Below are 21343 nucleotides of genomic sequence, written 5' to 3' on the forward strand. Positions count from 1 at the left end.
CGCTCATTACATGGGTTAAAGATACATGGTGTTTTAAGTTATATGTATATATATTAAAAAAAGAAGAAAAAATAATAATCCCAACCCAAGGAAGTTAACCTTAAACATTAGAACAAAAATTTTGTTTTCTTCCAAGTAAAGCCCTATAATTATGTGTAAAAAATACAAAAATAGTAATCCCAACCCAAGGAAGTTAACCTTAAACATTAGAACAAAAATTTTGTTTTCTTCCAAGAAAAGCCCCATAATTATGTGTTGATACATTGAGCACAAAAAAAAGGTTTATGAATATCTTATTAAGAGGTATTGAGCAGATATATAAATTTAACGAGAGTTTGTTTATCTGGATAGATTAATTGAAGTTAAATGATGAATACCTTGCTTTGTGGAATTTGCAAATTGTTTTTCTATTTTAACGCTTTGATTACTAGGGACTAGTAATAAACTAGTTGGGGGGTGTGATTAGTACTTAAAAGTGCATTTTAATCATGACTAGGGACTAGTAATAAGCTGGTTGGGGGGTGTGATTAGTACTTAAAAGTGCATTTTTATCATGGTTTTATATCATCATTTTGCACTTGAAGTATCAATAACTCCTTAACTAAAGCATGTTTTATAATAATATATGTAATAATATAAGATACCTTTAATTTATGATAAATGTTCATTTTAAATGCAGGCCTATCACATAAATGAAAGGATTGATTGATGACTTTAAGAACTTAAATTGCAAGGGCAAAGAGATGACCAAAATTAGAAAAGAGATGTCAGTGCAATCCAAACCGGAATACTGTTTGGTAATTGGGTCATATCTAGAGCTATAGATCTCAGATTTAGGTCTACTTTATATGGATGTAAAGGTACGACATAGGTCTACAACTTTCATATGGAGCCCAAGATCTAAAAAGGCCATTATCAAGTCCAAATAGTAGCAACAACAAAGAAGCCCGAATCTGTCTTCCAGCCCGAGCACTGTTCGGTATTTTGGCCATATCTGGAGTTCTAGAAGTCCAAATGAGCTGAAGTTTTTACACAAGAAAGCTGAGACAATTGCCTACAACTTTCATGTTTGCAACTGGCTCCAATTTTGACGTTATCAATGACGTTTTGGGCAGACAAGAGAAGATAAAGATTGTCACCAAGTCAAAAGTTGGCCACCCACTTATCAATTAGTCATCAAATCAATAGTTCCCAATTTTGGCCTATAAAAGGAGGCATTTGCCATGCATTTAGGCATCTTGGTGTTCAGATCAAGATCATGCATTGTTTAATCCTTATGTTAATCTTCCATCTCAAAGTTTTCATCAACTTCTTCTTCTTCTATCACTACTACTACTACTACTATTACTATTAATATTATTATTATTACTACTACTACTAATATTAGTATTACTATTATTGTTGTTGTTGTTATTATTGTTGTTGTTGTTATTTATAATTTGTACAATTAACCTCGCTGTGGTTGACCCCGGCAAGGAGGTTGACCCCGGTCTTGCTGGGTTATTTTTTACTTCGAGCTCCTGCACTTAGAAAAAGACATCAATCTTTTGGTCGTGTCAGAGATCTAAAACCTTGATCTACTTAACCAATTTAGTTAGCGCTTTGTCACACCTTAGGTGGAAGTAGACTTTGTATAGATTTTGGAAAAACTCGACAAGTAAATCATACTTTTTCAAGGTAGGGCACATATATACATTCCTAAAAGTAAAGCACCAATATTCCGGGTCCAAAAAATACATCAAAGCTTTAATGGTTAAATTCTAAACAAACATCCTCATGATTTCCACTATCCTCCTATATTTCCTCAAAAACTCATCTTTGCTAATGCTTTTCACATGTGCGAGGAACTTTTTTAAGTCATTCCTAGAGCAACTCATATTTTTTATGGATGGTAATTTATTATCATCTAGTCTCAGGCGATCCCCTTCTAACAGCTATAGGGATTCAGATTCTAACCCATATTCAACATAAGTCATTTCTCTAATAGTGGTCATGCTACCAGTTTAAAGTCCAATAATGCAAGATGCTTAGGGTTAAGCATGTCTTAATGCAACATTGTTTGTTCTAATGACATACATCTTATAGGCAAGTCTTATGTCCTCTTACATAGGACATAGGGCAGGTTTATTACTTGCTCTCCAGAAAAAAGATCACTCGTTGTCCTAGTCATTACCCACGTGAAGGCAATATGAGGGCTTAATAGGTAATGAGATGACATGTATACCAATCTAATCACTTAGCAAAGAGTTAGATGGTTTCATGAATTTAAACCCGAACTGAAAGTCATAGGATAAGCTGCCGCTCCCTCACCTAACTTGAGGTTTCCATATAAGTGCATTACAAAGAGATATATAATAAATAAACTAGTGATGCATGAAGACATTCATCCATATCCAATATTCATGCATGGGCATGAGTAAATATGTTAAAGCATAAATAAAATGAGATAAGCCAAATGCAAAAATTTAAACACATCAAACACAAATAAACCATATAAAACACAATGCTGAGTCCGATATTGTTACAAATAATATTGTCTTTAATGGAGTCATTATTCTATCACACATGAACACACGATGTAGGGGGTCAAGGGGTCACAACCTAGTTGTTTGGTTTAGGGTCGCTAAGAAACTCGGGTGTATTAATCTTATTAGAGATTCAAGGGGTAAGAGACTTATTATGGCTATGAAAGGTATTAACACCTCTAAAATACCATACCTAAGGTAGGTTGTATTCTGTGATTTGAATGTGGTTTAAAGGTTTTAATAGGTTCCTAACCAGCAATCTATTTATGACTTAAGATGATAATTTATTCCTGCGAATAAATCTGGCATTTTGAATTTATTATGGGCTCGTGTGCCGAAATGAATTCTTATAGAAAGGTTTTCCGCAATTCATATATTGTGATAAAAAAAATAATCCCAATTAAAATTGGTGAGTATTTAAATTAATTCTGAGAATTTTACAGTCAATTCCTAATATTTAACTATTAGCCTACTTGTAGGTCCAACATTTTATACCAGAATATTAACCTTTAATTCCATGAATTAAATTTCAGGGGTTATAGAAATATTAGCTAAATTCTCACAGATACAATAAAGTGGTTATTAAATTAAAAATGAGTGAAGACACACACACAACATATATATTTTTTGGGAGAAAATATGATTTTCATAGTTTTAAGAGACTTGCTCATATACAACATATAAAAAGATTTATTTTTATTTTTATTATTATTTTGCATTTTTGTAAGGCCATGTTTAGTAAAGAAAATCCTATTTTCCTTAAAAACAAAACTATCCAAAACAAACCTAAAAGGTGTTTGCCAAACATAACCTTAAACCAGAAAAACTATAAACCAAACAAGGCCTAATGACTGATCTAGTTTTGACCCAATTAGGTTGACTTGAATGGACTGACCTGATTAAGGGTTAACCCAACTAAGGTTGACACAATTGAAGTTGACTCGACTAAGTTGACCTGACCAAGTTGTGGAAACAAACCAAAATAAAAACCCAAACCCAAAACAAATTCAACATAAGTAAAAACATAAAAACAAAAAAATTTCTCAAGAAAAATGGATCAAACACAGAAAGTATTAAGAACACTCAAACTTAAACCCAGCAACGTGAATGTCAAACCAAACCATATTTCAAGCAATAGAAAACAAGGTTTTAATCACAATAAATCATAGATTAAGAATTAAGTGTTAGTTTGACTTAATTATTCCTAAAAAATCATGATTCTATCAAAAATATGTTTTGATTCAAAACCAAAACCCTAAAATTAAAACCTATAAAAACATGTTATTAATGCTTTAAAACCCTAAATTATTTATTAATAATGAGATATGAGCTTACACAAACCAGAATTGAAATAAAACAAGACTTAAAACTAGCACATATCACAATATTCATTAGATAAACACGAAGAACATAAACATTGTTATGCCCAAAAAACTCAGCATACTACTAAACCCAAAAAAACACGTTTTAAGCCTCCAAACCAAACTCTTTTAGCCTTAACAACCTATATTATCATAACCAAGCATACTTGAATAAAAAAGAACTAATAAAAACAAATCATCATAAGCATGCAAAACATAAAAGCTTCAAACCTATAAACCTAAAACAACCTACATATTTATGTAGTTTGGATTCAAAATGTCTTCCTAAACCTTCATCTAGAACAGAAAAAACTTATAAACCTAAGAACATGCAAGAACATAAGAACATCAACCTTACTAACATATTTGGCAAATTCCAAATCAAACTCAGAGGCAAATATAATGTATTAAACCAATCATTAACATGTCAACACATTCAAAACATTGCATTTAAACAACAAAAATCAATCTAACAAGTCTCATGGACTCCATTTTCAAGTTTTACAAGGGTATACATTTCAAGCTTGAAATCTTCCAATAAGAATGGATTTTTAATGTTCCTTTCTTTTTCCTTCTCTTTAAACCCAATAAAAACAAACTAAATCCTTGAAATGATGAACATGATAGGATTGCTTTAACTTCCACCAAAATTTCTTTCCTCTTTGTTTCTCTCCTCTCTTGCTTCCTCCCTTTTGCTCCTCTAATTACCTCTTCTTTTATAGATAGATTCAGAGCTTCTAGATGAGTTTGTTAGGGTTTTAGTAAACTAAAACTAGATTGGTTTTACCACAGGATCAATGGTTTTGGATTTATATTGTTTTGTAACAAACTTTAAGGTCAAAGTGAAGTGTTTCTAACCTTTTAATCTTGAGAGAAATGTTTTAAACCCTTGATAAGAACCCTCTTGGATTTTTTAAGTGTGAACACATGAAAGAGTTAAATGATTTTGTGTAAATGAGCATCTTAGTTAAAACTAACTAGAATGGCTGCTGTCATGGCTTTGTTAGAGCAACACCAACATCAACATTTCCTGAGATCACTTAATCATGGTAGAGGGGGTATATATCTTTATGTTGGATATAATCTTACTCAATCTGGAGGTATGTAACTCCACATTCATTCGTTTGAAAGTATCAACTCGATCAACATAGAATCTGAAAACATAAGGGTGGCTAATTGTGGACAAGATTTTGCTAAGATCATTAGAGAAAATAGGATGTAAATGTTTGATTTTATAGAAATGGTGTTGTAGAAAGGGGTGTTTCTCAGTTGAATGGTAGTGATTACAGCCTTAGAAGTGGTCAAAAACACCACATTCACCTATTTGAAAGTACCTACTCAATCAACCAAAAGTATCGAAATAGAAAGTGTATAGTACCTAAACGACATCATATAGTGTATAGTATCTGAACGACATTGTATAGGCTAAACCCTACAAAACTCAATTTAATCAATATTCTTCTCATTTCTTTTAATTTGGGATTTGACAAACTTCAATTTAATCCTTATTCTTCTCATTTCTTTTAATCTTACACTTAATTTCCTCCTTAACTCCTAATTTCATGCAATTTAATCCCTACCAAAATCACTTGCTAGCCTTGAATTTGAGAACCTTTTGCAATTTGATCCTTGATTTTTTATTTTTTCAATTGGATCCCAATTACCATCAAACTTTAAATTTTGTTCAATTGAGTCCCTAATTTTAATGATTTCAAACCTTGTAGTCTCATGCTACTTACAAGTTAGTCCTTGGTTTTGAATTTCTTTAATCAAATCCCTAACTACTCATCAAACTTAAATATTTATGCAATAAGCTCTTGATTTGACCAAATTAACTCTTAAAATTTATAATTTGACTCTTAGACTTTAATTTCTTTCAATTAAATCCTAAATTGACTTTGAGAATTAATTTTCCTTGCAATTAAATCTTTAATAAATTCAATTAAATCCTTCACTTTTGCTTACCACCTCCATAATCCAAATTGAAAGACTAGATGAGGATTGACCTATTTCTATCTAGATTGTTAGTGAAAAAGGAAAAAAGCAATTCAATGAATCCAAAAGAGTCCAATAGTAGGAAAATGGGATCTCTCTAAAGAACAAAGTGGAGGTCTAGTCCGCAGCCCCCACCTTCACAACTACAACATGGAGAAAAATTCCAATTGAGTCCTTAAATATATAATTTTGAATTTTCCTCCTCAAAAATTAAATTCTTTTTGTCAATAAGGTCAAATTTTCTCATTTTGTATACTGTGACCCTCCTCAACCAGATTTTGATAATTTCCTAGGAGTTCCAATTCGTCCTTCTCAACTGATACATATTGTTTTTCTTTTGACATTTTTTATTTTTTTTTATGTATTTTCTCTTTTTCCTTTTATTTTTTATTTTTTTTTGTTTATGTGGGCCTTTAAAAATAGGTAACAATAGAACTTGCTAGTACAATCATTCTTTTTCTTATTAATATATTTTTCTTAACCAAAAAATATTAACTTTTTTTAGGAATGCACTTCATTTAATAAAAACTAAAGGAAATTAGAATAAATATTCAAGAAAAAAAACTAAATGATCCAAATTAAAGATGAAAATGGAATCGCTTTAATTAAAACATCTTTAACCTATAAATGAAATTCCTCTTCTTCTTCTTTTCTTCAATTAATTTATCCAAATATTTATTCATTGAAAAAAAAATTATCAAAATAATAAAGTAAGTTTAATATAAAAAAATGATAGTTTCATTATTATTTTGTGGATGTATTAAAAATATATGAATAATACACTAACAAGTTTTAGATTTTTTATGCAAACATGTGATAATAAAAACGAATTGTGAAGAAAAGAAAAAATCTAACTCTAAAAAAATACAAATCTCAAGGGCTATAAAAAGCGCCCAATAATTTTATACAAAAAATATATTTTTATTCTTAAAAATTATGTTTTTAATATATTTTATAATTATTTATTTTTATGAGATTGAATTAAAACAAATAACAATAAAGTACGTAATGGGTTGAATATATATAGGTTATGCTTTTGAGGCTAGGTTGCCAAGCTATTTAAAGAAAAGCCTCCGCACACCACCAAGCCAACATGCATAACCCCTTTTTTCTTTGGTATAAGGGCCACTTACCAATTTTTCTTAAAAAATAAAAAGTAGATGTAACATTGTCTATGATGGCTAATTACATGTTGTTTGCTAGCCTAGTTTTCTACCACAAAAGGTGGTTGGAAAATTGGGATGAGAGTTTTTGATAAAAAAAATTATTTTTTAATTTTCATTTAAAAACATCTAATAAGTATTCTTATCATGTCCATAAATCAATATCTTAACTTAAAACACTTCAAAATATGTCCAAAAACATATAATCAAACAAGGAAAATAATTCTCTTTCAATTATGATATATTTTTTTCATGTAAAATAATGGTTTAAAAACACTTCAATTGAGCTTTTCTCATCGAATGGAACCTGTTAACACCAAGATCCTTTCTTTTTGTTGAAATGTGACCAATTGATAATTTCCTCTCTTTTCTGTTGTTTTCTAGTGAGTTTCTCTTCTCTCACTCAAACTCAAGGACTATAAAATAAACAAAATAAACTTTTAAGCTAAAACTAAAATTTCAAAACTACAAGGACTAAATTGGAGAAGATAGGAATATAGATGGTCTAAGAAGCACTTTTTTCTAGATTTCGATCATGACCATGATTTTTCTCTATGATTTACATTTTGATACTCTTTTGTTTTTAATTTAGTGTTTTTTTAATTTCAAACCATTTTAAGTGAAATTATGCACAAAAGACTCAATAAGAGAAAAAACTTAAGAATAAAAATCAGAACCAAAAGGTTAGTCCTTTTAATATATTTAGTAATTGTACAACTTTTTGTAGTTATTTTAGGCACAAATGTCTCATTGTAATTTTAGTAGCCTTTAATTATTGTTTGTAAAAAAAATAAACAAGAAAAATAGAAAAGACAAAACTTTAAATAATAATATTTCTTTAAATAAAAGTAGTAATTCTATTCTTTTACTGTATAGGTGGACCTATACCTTACTTTAATCATTTTAGATTTGGATTCAAAACAAGATTGACTGTGAAAAATGTATTTCTATTTACATGCAGTATTTTATTAGAAAAAATTATGATATAATTTAACTGGTTAGATTTTAAATTTGATATTTAAAGGTTACTAGTTTGAGTCTTATAAATTTTATTACTACTAAAAAATTATATAATTATTAAATTTAAAATTTATAAAATTAATAAAAATATATATAAACTAATCTAAACACAAATATTAATTAAAAAATAATTATTTTATAAAAAATCATCTAATAGTAGAAAGAATAATAGTAACCATAATAATTATAAAAAGCAATTCCCATATCTAGTCTAGTCTAGTTATTATAGCTCATCACTGCTTGCAGATGCTAACCCACCAATGCCCGATCTTCCTCGTTAAAAGTAAAAGTCTTTTCTGATACATTCACTCGAAGTTGTGCCATTGGCTGAATCTGCCAGACCACCATCCCTACGGAACGAATCCATGAGCCGCTGGGTCCTCTTTCCCAACTTCATTCACCTGTAAAATATACGGTAACTTTCTGGGAGTTCATTTTCCTATTTTTTACACAAACAAGCATAATCCGTAAATCTTCAAAGAAAATCTTGAAAATTAATGGTGGGAATTGATCTCGAAGGCACGTGCATGATGATACATACAGAGATATCATGCATCATCGAAACTCAACTAGCAAAGAGGTTAATGCAATATCTAAATAAAACATTCCTAAATATGGAATTTAGATTAAAAAAAACAAGTCATCAAGTCCTGGGGGAGGCATAAACCAATTACCAGGGATACTTTAGAAAATTCTTTCCATATTATAAATAGATTTTGTACTGTGAGAAATGGCGACGTTATCCTACATTTTATCATTAGTAAAATCACTTCGATCTGGTTTAGGTATATATTTTAATTTTCTGCATTTGTTAATTATTGACAAGATAAAGATTATTTTCATGAGAGTGAAGGCAGATGAATTGGCATATATCATATAGTTAAACCACCTTTCTTGAATTAAAAAACAGAAATTCATCCTACTTCATTAATTTCTCAGTATATCGTATGGTTAGAAAAACCTCAGTACAAGGAGGAGGAGAATTTTGGTTTGGCTGGTTGGAGGGATTCGAGGAAGGAAGAAATGTCACTCCTCTAACCAAAGCCCCTATTGGTCCACGTGGCAAGCACAAGTAGTTTCCCCTCCCCAAATTCGACTACAGCTGCCTGTTCCATCTCTAGATTTTGAAATGAAAACACCAATATGTTTTCACTCAAATCTGTCCTTGCAAAGGCCTTGTCTGTATATGATTCACCCCTCCACATGTTTTTATGATGGAGCTTCCACCACTGCCACCACCACCCCCACCACAACCATCAAGAAGCACGAGTATCATTGCCATTATCTTCTTTTGCTCTTCTTTCTGTGTCTCTCAGACTATTTTTTCTCTGCCATTGCATTACGGGAAAACTCATGTCTGCCACTTGGTACTGCCATATGTCCTAGACCCCGTTTGTTCTTCAGCTGCTTGTCCTTCTTGTTTTCCTTTTCTCTTCTTTGTTCAAACAGGGCCGAAAAGTCCCCCCTTCACCTTTTTCCTGCTTCCATTTCAATCCTTAAATGACGCGCTACTTCGATTAACTTTCTTGCAGAATCATTTCAACATGTCAAGAGTCTTGAGAAAGTTAAAGAAAAGGTGATTGAAAAAGAAGGCATAGCCCGTGTCACCACCCAAAAGCTTCAGTATATATAAACACACACACACACAGCCATTCACAACAAACTCATCCCCACAAAATCTTGAGAGAGAGTACCCTTGAGAACTCAAGCAACCAGTGATTAATTAAGATGGCATTTTTCAATGCCAAGAACTTCTTCCAACGCTTCTGTTCCGAAGAGGTTCATGTGGAGGGTGTTTCTCATGGCAGCTTCTTCTCGAGCGATCTCCTACCATCCCTCGGTGCCCAGATAAATCGGGCAACCAAACTTCGAAGATACATAATTTCCCCTTACAATTCCTATTATAGGTGATTAGAATTGATCACTCTATATATTATAATAATTGTTTCCAATTTTATTTCGGCTGCCTTCTAACAAGTCCCTTTCATTACAGGGCTTGGGAGATGTGGCTGGTTGTTCTAGTCGTTTACTCTGCCTGGATCTCTCCATTTGAATTTGCTTTCCTAACATCCAAGAAAGATGCCCTCTTCATCTTTGACAACGTTGTCAACGGTTTTTTTGCTGTTGATATTGTTCTCACCTTCTTCGTTGCGTATCTAGATAGCCACTCTTACCTCCTTATCGACGACCCTAAGAAGATAGCAATAAGGTAGCCAAGCGTCCTGCAGCATCATTTCCTCCACAATTAATAAATGCTTCTTCTCAACTTAGCAATCACTCAAATCCAACCTTTTGCAGGTACATATCAACGTGGTTTATTTTCGATGTCTGCTCGACAGCCCCATTTCAGTCTCTTAGTCTCCTGTTCAGAAATCACGGTAATGGACTTGGTTTTAACATCCTCAGCATGCTCAGACTTTGGCGTCTCAGACGAGTCAGTGCCTTGTTTGCAAGGTTTGCCACCAGACTCCAATGATTTCATTTTTCTTGGGAATTTCGTAGTTTTATAATGGAAGAATTGGAGAGTTGAGGAGCTTTTCTGTTTTCTTCCTATATAGACTTGAGAAGGACATCAGGTTCAACTATTTTTGGACTCGGTGCACAAAACTTGTTTCTGTAAGTCACGCACTTCCAACTCGTTCCTTTCTAGTAAAAACTAATTAAATAGGTAATATTTCTAATCTCCTTTCCCTTCTGGTTTATTTCAGGTAACCCTGTTTGCAGTACACTGTGCTGGATGCTTTAACTATTTGATTGCAGATAGATACCCTGATCCGAAGAGAACCTGGATCGGTGCAGTAAACCCAAATTTTAAAGAGGAGAGACTCTGGAATAGATACGTGACAGCAATGTACTGGTCTATTACCACATTAACCACAACAGGTTATGGGGACCTGCATGCTGAGAACCCCAGGGAGATGCTTTTTGACATTTTTTACATGCTGTTCAACTTGGGTTTGACCTCATACCTCATTGGAAACATGACAAACCTTGTAGTTCACTGGACCAGCCGCACAAGGAACTTTGTGAGTTCTCTCACTTGTAGCTTTCTCGTTTTCCAATTTCCAACTAGGTTTTCACCTTCCAAGATCACGCATAAGCTACATGGATTCAAGGAAATCACAAATCCTTGTACAACATATCTGTCGTGTCTACTCCTTGGCTCACCAATTTTATGTGAAGACTTCAGAAATCCTACTAAAACACAATAGGATTCACCTACTCCTTCAATGTCAATAGTAGTGATCCAGTATAAATCACTTGTTAAGCAACACTTTTGTCTACTCCTTGAACATTCCAATCACATGAGTAGCCCCATTACAGCTGTAAATTTAATTTCGCAGAGAGACACAGTCAGAGCTGCTTCAGAATTCGCTGCACGAAATCAATTGCCTCCTCGCATACAGGAACAAATGTTGTCACACATATGCCTCAAGTTCAAAACAGAAGGATTGAAGCAGCAAGAGACCTTAAATGGTCTGCCAAAAGCCATTCGTTCAAGCATTGCAGACTATCTCTTCCATCCTATTGCTCAAAGTGCTTATCTCTTCCAAGGGGTTTCTCAGGACTTCCTTTTCCAACTGGTAAGACTTCACATTTACACATCGTTCTTTTTCTCCCCTTCCTCTTCTTAAACCAAAAATATGACCTGCTGGAATCATATACGGGTAAAAAGATAAACAACAACAGGCAGGAGGCTGTAGTTTCCTTATAGAAGAGGGTTAATGGCAAGTTGAGCATCAATGTTTGCCCAGTTTCAGAAGACTGATGAAATTTACTTCATCATAGGTTTCAGAAATGGAGGCTGAATATTTTCCACCCAAGGAGGATGTAATTCTGCAGAATGAAGCTCCTACAGATCTCTACATACTCGTCTCGGGAACAGTGGTGTGTAAACTTGATTTTGTGTTCATTCATTACCTCTAAATATCAGAATCTTTTACTAACATTAGCTGTATGGGAAAACCATTCCTTGTTGCAGGATTTGATATTGCATGTTGATGAACGTGAAAAGGTACTAGTGCCAGCTCTTTCTAAGTCACATATTTCCCATAGATTAAACAAACAATAAGGTTAAAGTTCAATTACATCCTCTGTACAGGTTATTGGGAAAGCAATAGCAGGAGACACGTTTGGCGAGGTCGGAGTTTTATGTTCCAGGCCGCAACCTTTCACAGTTAGAACCATTGAGCTTTCTCAAATACTACGACTGAACGGAACTGCTCTCATGAGCACCATAAAAGCGAATCCAGAAGATGGGCGCGTCATAATGAATCATCTTTCCATGGTATATGATTTAATAAAGCTTCTTGAGCTGTAAGATCTTTGTTAACTTCCTTTCTTTTACCCTAGCTGAACGGTGGTATTTTATCCTACCCATTTACAGAAACTGCGGAGGCGAGAAAGCATGGATTCTGAATCCCAATACAGAGAAGAATGGTGTTCTAAGAGAGGGTGTAAAGATCATATGCACGGAGATCTATCAGTGAACAAAGCAAGAGAGACAGATTCCCAGGGATCAAAGGCTACAAGAAAGAGTGAACTAGGCAGCAGACATGAAGGGTTAGTAACAGCAGTTGAGAATAGCGAAACGGCTCTTCATGCTGCTGTTTGCGAGGGGCATGTTGAAATGGTTAAGATTTTGCTTGACGGAGGAGCAAGCATAAACAAACCAGATGCCAGAGGATGGACCCCAAAAGCTCTAGCCGAACAGCAAGGAAATAAAAGCATACATGATCTCTTACTAAATTACGAAAATAGGAATATATTAAATGAACATAGAATAGATTTTATCGAGTCAGAAACTGTAGGTGACACCAAGAAAAGTCAAGGGAAACATGAAGGAAACAAGGCGCTCACAAACTCCAGCTCATGCATTTCTAGATGTCCCCTTGATAGGGAAGCAAAGAAATCAACCAAGCGAGTCACTATCCACATGCAGCTTCAAAACAGAAGTACATTACAGAGCCGACTTGGGAAGCTAATTATCCTACCTGATTCTATGGAAGAGTTGCTCAGAATTGCCGGTAAACTCTTGACCTCTACAGCGTGTAAATAAACTTATAGGGGACAAAACTCATGAATTATTATTATTATTATTATTTTACCGCTGAGGCTAAAATAGAACAAGGATATCGTACTTTGAAAAGAGATCAGTTGGCTAAATCATCTGTTCCTCGTTTTGCATAATCCTATTTTCACTGTAGCCATTTGTCAAACTGCAGGTGAAAAATTTGGAGGCTACAAATTTACTAGAGTCATGAATGCAGAGAATGCAGAAATTGATGGTATCAGTGTCATTCGAGATGGCGATCATCTGTGTCTTCTCCAAGATGACTGAAAATTTGGTTGTGATGTGACCAAATTGTTCAAAGACATTGATGCGGACAAGCTGATAGCTTGTACATTTTGAGCAATGTATATTGAAATATTAACAAAAAGCGCAATACATCAGGTGGCCAAATGGGGCTCAATGGTCGTTAATAATACTGGAAAATTGGTGATGTCAATTACAACTGGTTGTATCCTCATTGCTTTTAGAGCAAAAACCCATCCACATAAAATTATGAGAAGCGTCACTAAAAAAACAATATACCATCTTACAAGCATGCCACTATACGAATTGCTTTGTCCAAGAGAACTATCCTTTTCTGTAGAAATCTGAGCACAGCGTCGCAGAAGGTAAGTCTCTTGAATTTTTCATAATCACTTCACTTCCCCCGGACTGTTCTCTTCACACATGTTTTGTATGAAAAAAAATTGTACAAGTACTCTCATGAGCCTTTAATAGGAAGGGGATGAGCTTCTGTGTTAAAGACATACTTATCCAAAGGAATAACAGATCTATCCCCGAATAGCAAGTAGAAATACTTGAGTGTCTCACCCAAGAAGAAGGTCTCCATCTTGTCTCTTCTGTGAGGAGGAAGCACAGTGACATCTTCTAAAGAACTGTATCCACCAGAATCAACCTTCGTGTACTTTTCAAACGCTTCAAAGATCTGCCAACCCCATTCCTGATATCTGCAGTGCAGTATAGTTGAGATCAGATAACAGTGTAAGAATTTTGTCAAACAAAAAAGAAAAATTTATAGAAAGGAGTATTTGAAGTGAACAAAGTTCAGACTTAATAACTCAAAAAATTTAAAGAGCATACTTGGGGTCTTCCGTTATGCGATACAAGATAAACAGTGATTCTACAGTTTCAGGCCGCAAAAGATTGTGACGATCAGCATGTTTAATTATTATGTCATTGATAAACTTTGAATTCTTATTCCCACCATCAAGTCCATGTTCTGAATATTCCTGCTTAATCACAACAGACAGCAAATTATTAGAACACATAGATGCATGGAAACAGGCCTTTACCTGGTTATAATGGAAGAATGCAAGGACAAGGCCACCCTAACAATTTTGCAGGAAGTGGCAACTCTTGTACTTGAACCTGCATCCTTGTAGATAAGTCCATCAATGTTCCATTGCACCAAGTAAAGGCCCGCTCAATAAATACAAGGAAATGCATTTATAAAAAAATACAAATAAGGGAAAAAAGCAAGGAGTCAACAGCTTGCAGTAAGTGGAGAGGAAAATGACCCCCTATGGTGCATTGATGGTTTAGAAAACTGCGTTCAGGGAACATGTCATCCAAATTCAACCAACCTCAGTATGGAAGTAAGCGATTTCTGGGGCAAGCCCAGTAGAAGTTACTGAATACATCTCAAAGCATGTCTTGGCTAAATCTTCGGCAAGCTTCAAATTTTCAAGGTCTTCAAATTTGAGCAAGTTTTCTTTCATTGCCTTCTCCTTTGTGAGACCCTTGGTGGCACCAAGAGCAAGTGTTCCTGGCAAGAAACAGACCTGAAAGGCCAGTAGAAAGCTCACTCATCAGTGACTATTATTAGACAAAAAGAGAGCAATAGAACTTTAATTACAAAGGCGTACATCAGGAACTTAAATATATTAGGACGACCCTTGCATGAATGGCACATAATCACATATTCACTAAATCAGAAAATAATAAGGAAAAATAAAAAGGAGGAAAGAACATGCTACTCATGAATTGAAAGACATCACAAGCACATCAAGATATCAGGATTGTGCAAGCCACAGTAGACCACTGCCAAGGATGGCAGAATAATAGAAAGCATGTGAACTTCGTTTCTGCCCCCCTTCCTTTTAAGTAAATGCCTATAGCTGAGGAAGAATCTAAATTCCTCTGAATATTCATCCCACTGAATATGTGTTTAGGCAGCTGGTGGTTGAGAATACAACCATATAATTTATTTCCTATTTGAACCGTATTCAGGGTTAACTTATTTTCTGATGAGGAAGGGAAATTGAAAGGATAAAAGGAATCTATAAGATCATTTGACACATTACAGAGTTAAGAATATCTAAAATATATAAATCAAAGAAACAAAGACAGAAAAATAGGTTCCCAAATATAAACCTGGGTCCTACTATACCAGCAAATGATGGTTTTAAACTAAAACTGCTTCAATTTCACATAGTACAATAATAAAGATTTTACATCAATAGTATCGGAATATTATGCCTTGAAATATTTAGGCAGCCTATTCTTGAACATGAAGTTGATTCCGACAATGCACGCATGGTTTTGAGTAAAGACATGATGATAATTCATGCATCTCATTACCATATGTCAATACTGCATATCCTCAACTCAATATATAATTTGCTAAAAGGTCAGAGAACAACTGCAGCATGACATGTAAAGTCTAGTCAATTGATAGTTTTTGACTAACAGACTTCTTGCTGTTATGAAGTGAGCCAATAATTCTGAGAGAATTGTAATTGAATGACAATGATGATCTTCAGTTAGCAACTACTTTTGTGTCCCAGAAATCCAAAGTATATGCAAGCATATATACATTAGTAAATTATCAACTAGAATAAACCAATATAATGGGAACATCAGGCCTTGCATTAACTGCGCAGCTTTTCCCGATAAATCTGATACATTAAATTGACATGATAGTGCAGGGCATACATCTAATACTCCATGGATCCATTCATAGCATGCCAGCATTTTATGGCCTCAAATTGAGAGTTGGCTAGAACATGTAAATCAACTGCTACATGGAAAACTAATATTATATGACAGTGTGAGATTTTGGGGATTTCTAATCAGGGAAACCAGTAATTTCTATGGTGCAAACTCCCATCATTCAAAACATATGATGCATGCACAGAACACATTAGTAATTTATCAGCTACATCAACAACAATACAGAGAGAAAGCTCCATGTACCAGGTGATCCATCTTTGGACTAAAGGAACCTTTTGGTCCATAAGGCAATTCCCCGACAAAAACCAATCCATTGGGGATTGATTTCTGAACAAGTAGGTGCCTAACACCCTTCACTGCTTCCTCGTACATATCATAAAGATATGTAAAATTACTATCTTGATTTCTCCCTTGCTGGAGCCATACTTTAATAAGGTACTCATAATAGCTGTCACCACGAGATCCCAATCTAATATTTTCCCCACTAAATTCACCAGAGTCAGGGCTGCAACCAGTAGGGAAACAATATCAAACAAATGCAAAAAAATTTCACGCTGAGGAAAAGACATACAATTATCCAGCTAAACATGTACTATACCAAAAAACAAAGAAGGAAATGATAACTGAAAATATTAAATTAAAGTGAAGGGGGACTAAATATCAACCTTACAAAGTCAATGTTTTGGGAAGTGAACACTAGAAAGATAAGATTGTGATATCGATACCACATTTGTTGCCATAGTTAACAAATGTCAAAAAGCTGCACGTGGCAGGGAGGCATACTTCCATGAGTTTCTATTTTATGGATGGGAAAAAAGGAGACTCGTGCAAAGAAAAGTCAGAAGATTTTACTTTCTTTTATCTGAAAATGAATTTACATTCTTCTATTGAAATCATAATTTGCAACCATATACCATAAAATACTTCAGATCATTGTTATTCAATGGAGAGCTTTAGAAAAAAAAAAAGATTTAATAAACTTTCTTTTAGTTGACGACCCCAAAAGCTGCCAAAGGACCAACAAGATGGGAAAAAAAAATAAACAAACAAATAATTATGTGCAAAATTAATGGCATGCAAGCAGGAGAACAAATGAATTTGTTTTATACAAGGCCCATACCTTATGTATATGGGAACCAGTCCTTCGACCTTTGGAAGATCTTTTATATGTTCCAAAACCTTCATAGCTTCTATGCTGTACCTAGGATCACCAGAAACAGTACTGAGATAATTAAATTCAAGCTGCACAGTGGAAACTTCTGCAGTGCTACTCAATCCATCTGGAGCTCGATGTGCTGACGGATCATGCAGAACAACATCACTAAAGGGAATAGAAGTTGGGCTAGAAGTAAAGGCCAAAAGCAGTCGATCAGCCAAATTTCTAGCAGTTTCAAGATAGACAGTTGGTTTAGGCCCCTTATGCGTCAAATTTGTCCCTTGCTCTCCTCCACTTAAATGATAAGCACTTAAGAGGCCACCCAAGACACGAATAGTAGTTTCAAATAAATTTACTTGGCCTTTATTGCTAATCCTATCAGAAAGGTGTGTTTCAATCCATAAGCCTGCTTCAGAAACAACTTCATCGGCACCCATTATCAAGGCAGTATCAAGAGCATCAACAACAGTTGCACCTAGACCTCCTAATCCATCAACTCCTCGCTGACTCAGGGGCATAAGTTCATCATAGCCCATTGCATACATTTTATAGCCTGACCAAGCATGGATGAAAGCCTTCTGCACTCTCTGTTGCCTATCCACCAATTTTGAACCAGTATTTAACTTCTGTGGTTCATAAGGAAGATTACCAATGCTACCCTTTTCATCAGGCGGTAGTTGAGGAGGAAGTCTTGGTGGTTTCCTCCAAAACCTTTGGAATCTACCTCCACTATCTGAAATTCCCTTAACTTCTTTATTCCCCTTTATTCCTTCAGCTTGTCCTTGGGAAACAGAATGGGGGGTACTTTTATGCGTGAACATAAGACATGCTAAGCCAAAGATCATTAATAATGCTAAAAACTTTCCTGTACTGCAACTTATACAATTATGCTTTGCGTTACTGGTGAGTAAGGACTGTGTGATCACCTGCAATACATAATAAGTTGTAGGCAATACAATTCAATCTATTAACTATCCATACGAAAAACAAAAAAGACAAATATGAATCTTAAATGTTACAAACCATGGGAAAAGAAAATTTCTTAATTTGGGAACATCATTTGAAATTTTATTAATTCATATGGTGCCTCTAATTGTTAAAATTCTAAAAAAAACTTGGATTAATGGGAATTATTAATGTAAGGATTAGAAGAAAATTACAAGAACTATCCTATGTCTCACAATCCGTTGCTTCTGACACCTGATTTCTTAAAAACCTATGGTCTGCATCTGTTACAATATAGATTCTCCATGAACACTAATTTCAGAACATTGTTTTACCCATATGTTGATATGTTTACAAAAATACCATTGTTGACTCAGTGGTTTTCTGAAATTACCAAAGTGCACTTTCAATTATTCTTGACTTGGATTAAGAGAGGATAAGCCAGAGGAAAGGAGAAAGGTAAAGAAAATGGCCCAAGTCACAAACCAAACCATGGTCAAGTTTATCAACATCATTCCCACAACCAAGGGGCAGTTAGACAATTATGCTAGCATTGAGGAAAGTGCTTTCGCCAAAGGACCTCTGTTTTTTAAACATGAGAGCAGGAAGAAAGGAGAGGCTAGAAATAGCAAGTTAACAGAGCGAGAAATTACATCCTTTCCACGTATGTATCTTTATAAAATAACACAACTGAAAGTGGAGATGTAGTTACTTGAACATGAAAGCAGGAGGAACAGAAAGGCTAGAATTAACAAGGCAATTAAGCAAAAAGTCACCTTATTCCAATAAATGTCTCTCTGCATAATATGGTGACTATTAGTAGGAAAGAATAAGCATCGCTAATAAACCCCTTTGTGTGTATCAGAAACCTTATAATGATTTTTTTGTGCCCGTTTTCCATTTGTTATTTTGGTAACGGAGAAAACTAAAAAAAAATCTCGAACTCCATGCATGACATGAACTCCCTACACATTCCAATATTCTCTTCTATGGTGTAATTCTAGATATACCAAACCCTCTCCAGCATTTGATCTGACATTCCCTTCGGAAAGCATGTTATCACACCCTAATTGTGCTATCCAAATCTATATACCCAACAATGCCTTTATTCCTAATAAACCAACCATGATAATATATTAGCCTTGCTAATACTCCAATAAACCAGAATTGCAACATTCTAGTTGATCATGTAAGTTTGCCAGACGCAAGCATCACCCTTTGACCCTGATCTCCATGCTTACGTCCATAAACTGTATCATCCCAGCAAAAAATTCAGCTCAAAGCAGGATGATGAGGTTGTAATAGGCATATACCACAACATCCCGTGGAATGATTAGGTTCTATTGGATTTAAGCAGAACAGGGATTCGTAGGGCGTAGTTGCGTAGAGTAAGATACACATATAGCTCCAACAAATTAATGGATCTGTATGTGTGAAAACAAGCTTGACATACGAAATCATTATTACCAACATATTGAACTTCTACTCATTTGCAGAGTTAATTAAAGCTTCATAGCATTAAATCCTTAAATTACTCCTAAATAAAATCAAATCCCTCTAGTCCTTCGGCAACGCCACAATTGAACGACATTAAAAAATAGAAAACTGATTGAGAAAAAGAAAAGGATCGAATTGATCGTATTTATTCTGGATAGAGAGAAGTAACAATAAGAAGAAGACAAAGAGACGTTAACCTTGACGAGTGAACGTTGTCGGAACTTGGCGTTGTCGTAATGGACATCTTTCATGGAATAAGGCAACGATTTCGACATTCTCGATCTTTAATTTAATTTAGGGTTTTCTTCTGCCGATCTCCTCTGCTTTGTTGAGTGCAGAGAGGGGGGAAGAGTAGAGAGTTTGGATCCAGTTAAGGACGTACCAAATCGAACTTTGGTGGAAAATTGGAATAAGACTGTTAGCTTTGGTTTCAAGTCAATGAAGGAGCAGAGAGAGGAGACGAGAGGGAGGGAGGCTCATTTTCTTTTCTCAGCTGGGCACGTTGGCCGTGGCCTCACCAAACAGAACGTGACACTTGGTGCTTGGTCGTGTTCGAGTGATTCATCTCATTAACTAATATATGACATCATTTTTAGTTTTGACTGTAGCATGTTTCCCGCGCTACACTGCCTGGGGGCGCATAACGTGGTTTGTGTAATGTCATGCTGAAACCAAACCGAAAAATGTGAACATCGTTGGGCACTGAAATGTGGTTTCTTTCATATCTTGGCGAAGATAGAATGACTCGCTTTCAATCAAAAACTTGTAAGCAAGTGAATCTTCTTGATCAGTGACTACATTTGTAAACAGATGAATATTCTTGATCAATAATGCCTGCATCCACCATTGATGTCTACCTGTAAAAAAAAAAATTTATATTAAAATTTTGTTAAGAGTGTTAATCACTTGTCCTCCCATTAATTTTGTAAATATAGATTTCATATACTAATTTTATACACAACTCTTATTAATAATTTATTATTACCCATGAAACTTCTGGCTAATAAATATACCAGTAAAAATCGAGTTTTTATTATTAGTAAGTTTAATTAAATGATCTTAATATTATACTAGCAAAATTATTTCTAACTAAATCTCTTGAAAAACTTTTAATAAAAAAACTTGCTATGTTATTATAAGATCTAACATATATAATGGTAATTATTTCATAAGAAATTAATTGCATTATATATTGATGTCTCAAGCTGATATATCTAGATTTTCTATTGTAAAATTTAATATATGCCTTTGATATAATTACTTGACAATCTAATGTAAAGAGATAGATGGCATTAGTTGTGACCACAACTTAAAATATCCAAAAGCATATTTCTTGATTATTCTATCTCTTAACTTGTGACTGCTAGAGCTAAGAACTTGGATTCTATTGTAGAATAAGTTATATATATATTTGTTTCTTTGAAGCCCAAGAAACAACACCACCTCTTATAATAAATATTCATCCAAAATTTAACTTAGTATCACTTGCACTAATTATCTTATTAGTATTTAAAAGTGTATTTTTATCAAGGTTTTGTATCATGATTTTGCACTTGAAGTATCAATAACTCCTTAACTAAAACATGTTTTATAATAACGTATCTAATAATATAAGATACCTATAATTTATGGTAAATGTTCATTTTAAATGCAGG

General features: G+C 34.3%; 2 protein-coding genes across 2 annotated transcripts; one reads left to right on the forward strand and one right to left on the reverse strand.

Annotated features, from left to right (window-relative positions):
* The first annotated feature begins 9792 nt into the window (after positions 1-9792).
* On the forward strand, positions 9793-13553 carry LOC105118640 (potassium channel KAT1-like). The gene is given in 11 exon segments (NM_001304321.1): positions 9793-9971; positions 10058-10273; positions 10363-10518; positions 10623-10680; positions 10773-11090; positions 11409-11648; positions 11854-11952; positions 12047-12079; positions 12167-12352; positions 12452-13091; positions 13290-13553. Coding segments are annotated over 11 exon segments (2241 nt in total). The 3' UTR covers positions 13406-13553.
* On the reverse strand, positions 13521-20180 carry MNS3 (alpha-mannosidase 3). The gene is made up of 6 exons (XM_011016622.1): positions 19886-20180; positions 17211-18172; positions 16334-16595; positions 14722-14919; positions 14219-14367; positions 13521-14085 (listed from the first exon to the last, which is right to left on the reverse strand). Exons 1-6 carry the CDS (start codon positions 19961-19963, stop codon positions 13839-13841), a joined length of 1896 nt encoding a protein of 631 aa, XP_011014924.1. The 5' UTR covers positions 19964-20180; the 3' UTR covers positions 13521-13838.
* Positions 20181-21343: the final 1163 nt, after the last annotated feature.

This window comes from Populus euphratica, unplaced genomic scaffold (assembly GCF_000495115.2).
Source record: "Populus euphratica unplaced genomic scaffold, PopEup_1.0 scaffold2085.1, whole genome shotgun sequence".
Lineage (NCBI taxonomy): Eukaryota > Viridiplantae > Streptophyta > Magnoliopsida > Malpighiales > Salicaceae > Populus > Populus euphratica.

Excerpts from the sequence above, each read along its gene's own strand:
- MNS3 (XM_011016622.1), bottom strand. The coding sequence starts at position 19,963 with ATGTCGAAATCGTTGCCTTATTCCATGAAAGATGTCCATTACGACAAC. Across the intron at positions 18,173-19,885 it reads GACAACGTTCACTCGTCAAG|GTGATCACACAGTCCTTACT; the intron begins GTTAACGTCTCT and ends TATGTATTGCAG. Across the intron at positions 16,596-17,210 it reads CTGGTTCCCATATACATAAG|CCCTGACTCTGGTGAATTTA; the intron begins GTATGGGCCTTG and ends TACTGGTTGCAG.